Source organism: Cyprinodon variegatus, unplaced genomic scaffold (assembly GCF_000732505.1).
Source record: "Cyprinodon variegatus isolate N-32 unplaced genomic scaffold, C_variegatus-1.0 Scaffold1050, whole genome shotgun sequence".
In the NCBI taxonomy this organism is placed as follows: domain Eukaryota; kingdom Metazoa; phylum Chordata; class Actinopteri; order Cyprinodontiformes; family Cyprinodontidae; genus Cyprinodon; species Cyprinodon variegatus.
In genome coordinates, this window is record NW_015151503.1 from 72,350 (window position 1) to 74,756 (window position 2,407).

Here is a 2,407-nt window from a genome sequence, read left to right on the forward strand (position 1 = left end):
TTTTTTATGCACAAAACTATGACAAAACCATACTAAATGAGGAAATAAAACAACCTGATTAGCTGTAAGGAGAGCAGAGACAGACAACACCTGCTACTGACCAGGTTAGCTCTGGGGAGAATGTTTATATGGTGATTGAAACACAGGTTGAGGAAATTCTCTCTTTATGAAAAGGAAAAGCCAGAGTTTCCCTGTTTTCATGTTTAGAAAACAGAGATTTCTGCAATCATAACCCCACCTTGGTGCAATCAAAATCTTAATAATGAAGACTTTTTTTATCATTTTTCGACAGGATCATTTGTTAATTATTTCTGTGCATAGCACAATTAGTTTTTGACGAATAAAACTTACCTGAATTGCAATAGGCACCAGTTTATCATCAGCTGTTTTATAGAGCAGCACAAGTGGAGCCGCCAGGTATTGCTGCTTTCCATGGATTTCTCTTGTTTTTACTTCATCCAACAGCTTGTAGTCACACAGAAATATGTTGCCACACTGTTGTAGAGACAAATATGAAATATATGTATTGATAATTTTCTGGTAAATAATATCACATTTATTTAACAGTCAGACTTTTAGCATAAAAATAATTTTTAAATCACCTTAATTTCCTGATCCAGCCAAGAGGGACCGTTGCTGTGCTTGCTGATCATGTCATCAGTGACAGGAAAGTTGTCAGGCAGGGTATCACAGCGTCTGATCACCATGGGGTTAAGACCATTCAGGAACTGGTAGCCAAAGAAATCATCATCCTTCCAGTGGTCTTTGACATAGACTGTAACAAAGGACAGAATTTAAATCTTGCTTTTTGCATGTGTGAGGGTGTGAATTTATAAGGGACTAACTAAATGCCAAAATATATATGTATTATATATCCAATCATAATAGAACATACCCAAAATTTTGTTCTTGCTGGAGTCCGCCATTTCACCAATCTGATTAAAATCAGACCATTTACCATTTTCAAAAAAGGATTTAATTTTTTCCCAACTGTAGCTATGAAGTTAGAAGAAACACTGTTACTGAAATGAATGCATTACAATACGTGCAAAATGTTTCAATACTGTCTGTTTGTGCAAAGTCACAGAAAAAAAGTTTCATTATCATCAACATTTAGAACATAAGGACTTACCCTATAAATCCCTGAGTGTTAAGCCATATTTTCTTGAGTAATATGAACTGGGCGTCTAAATGCAGGTCAGTCGGTTCTTTTGCTTTGATATGATCAGGTAGTCCTTCTACAGATGTTTTCCAGCTAAAAAGGTGTTAAAGTAAATAGTTTTTACCTTCTGCGTTTTGTTTTCTGTTCAGATTATTGGATCAGTTCTATAAATAATTATCTGTCATCCAAAATTGAAAAAGATTTGTTAGCATAAATCTAATTTCTATACCAACTCTCATCACTCACCGATATGCTTCTTGCCGATTATCAAGCTCTTCCTGTCGACTGGATGAGTCGAAAGGGTCCTTTGAGGGTATAAAAGCTAAAGCAAACATAGCAAGAATTTAGAGTTAAGGTAAAAGATGCAAATTTAGATCTTAAGTTCAGATAAACTCTCACTGTAATAGGTTTATAGCAATAATATGTAAGTTGAATGAATTTGCACAAACCTTGACCCTCTCTGAAGTAGTGTTTCTCACTGTCAGTAATCCAGGTGTACAGGGGGAAGATGTAGTCTTCATTTGTGTCAGGTTTGACTTCTATTTTTGTTGGAAACCAATCGTCATTCAAAAAAAGCAAAGGCTTCTTCTGAACCACTACTTGCTGCAGTTTTCCAAGAGATTCCTCTGTGGTTATGGTGCATTTTAACTCCTAAAACAATGACAATTGAGAACATGATACAGAAGAAATAACTTAACTTGTTTTAACAAAGAGACACATATTGAAACAAAAAAAACGTGTACTACCATTCCTAAGAAGGCTTTTGCTCCAGAGAGCCATGTTGTTTTGCTTTGTCCTTTTTCCCCCACCAACGTGATGTATATATATTCCCTAGTGTAGGCCTTAAATCTTTCAGAGTTATGCACAGTGACTTCATAGTTCACCATTTTTACTCTTGGCAGTAAGTCACCTCTGATGGGAGAAAGAGAGTGCATTAATACATTTAGAATGACTACCAATAGATTAACCTGCATGTAGAAAACATTCTGTTGCATCATCATGATGCTTAAGAGAAGAACTACACATAGCAGCTAATTTAAAAAATTTCTCATCTAAACTGATGATTGTAGTCTGATAAACCCTTAAAAAAATAAATAAATAAAAACATGCATGTTACCTCTACAAGAAAGTCAAGAAGGTTCCTCTGAGGATCTGAAGCAATGTTGCCTCTCTGGAACCAACCCCTTATATACACCGATGGTTGAGAACATTTCTGGTCTGGAAACGTGAAAAATTCATTGGAAA

The 2,407-nt window shown here is 35.5% G+C and overlaps 1 protein-coding gene and 1 long non-coding RNA gene across 2 annotated transcripts in view; both read right to left on the reverse strand.

The window, feature by feature from the left end:
• LOC107101073 (arachidonate 15-lipoxygenase B-like) overlaps positions 1-782 on the reverse strand; it is a gene marked incomplete at its 5' end in the record, with an annotated part of 7,191 nt that extends 6,409 nt beyond the window's left edge. Inside the window, 2 exons of the mRNA XM_015399829.1 lie at positions 352-495; positions 603-782. Coding sequence (XP_015255315.1) covers positions 352-495; positions 603-782 — 324 coding nt within the window. The remainder of the gene's footprint in view (positions 1-351; positions 496-602) is intronic.
• A 113-nt stretch (positions 783-895) lies between these two features.
• Positions 896-1,666, reverse strand: LOC107101076. Its single transcript, XR_001482062.1, has 4 exons — positions 1,612-1,666; positions 1,409-1,484; positions 1,133-1,255; positions 896-996 (listed from the first exon to the last, which is right to left on the reverse strand). It is a non-coding gene; the product is annotated as an uncharacterized LOC107101076 (long non-coding RNA).
• Positions 1,667-2,407: the final 741 nt, after the last annotated feature.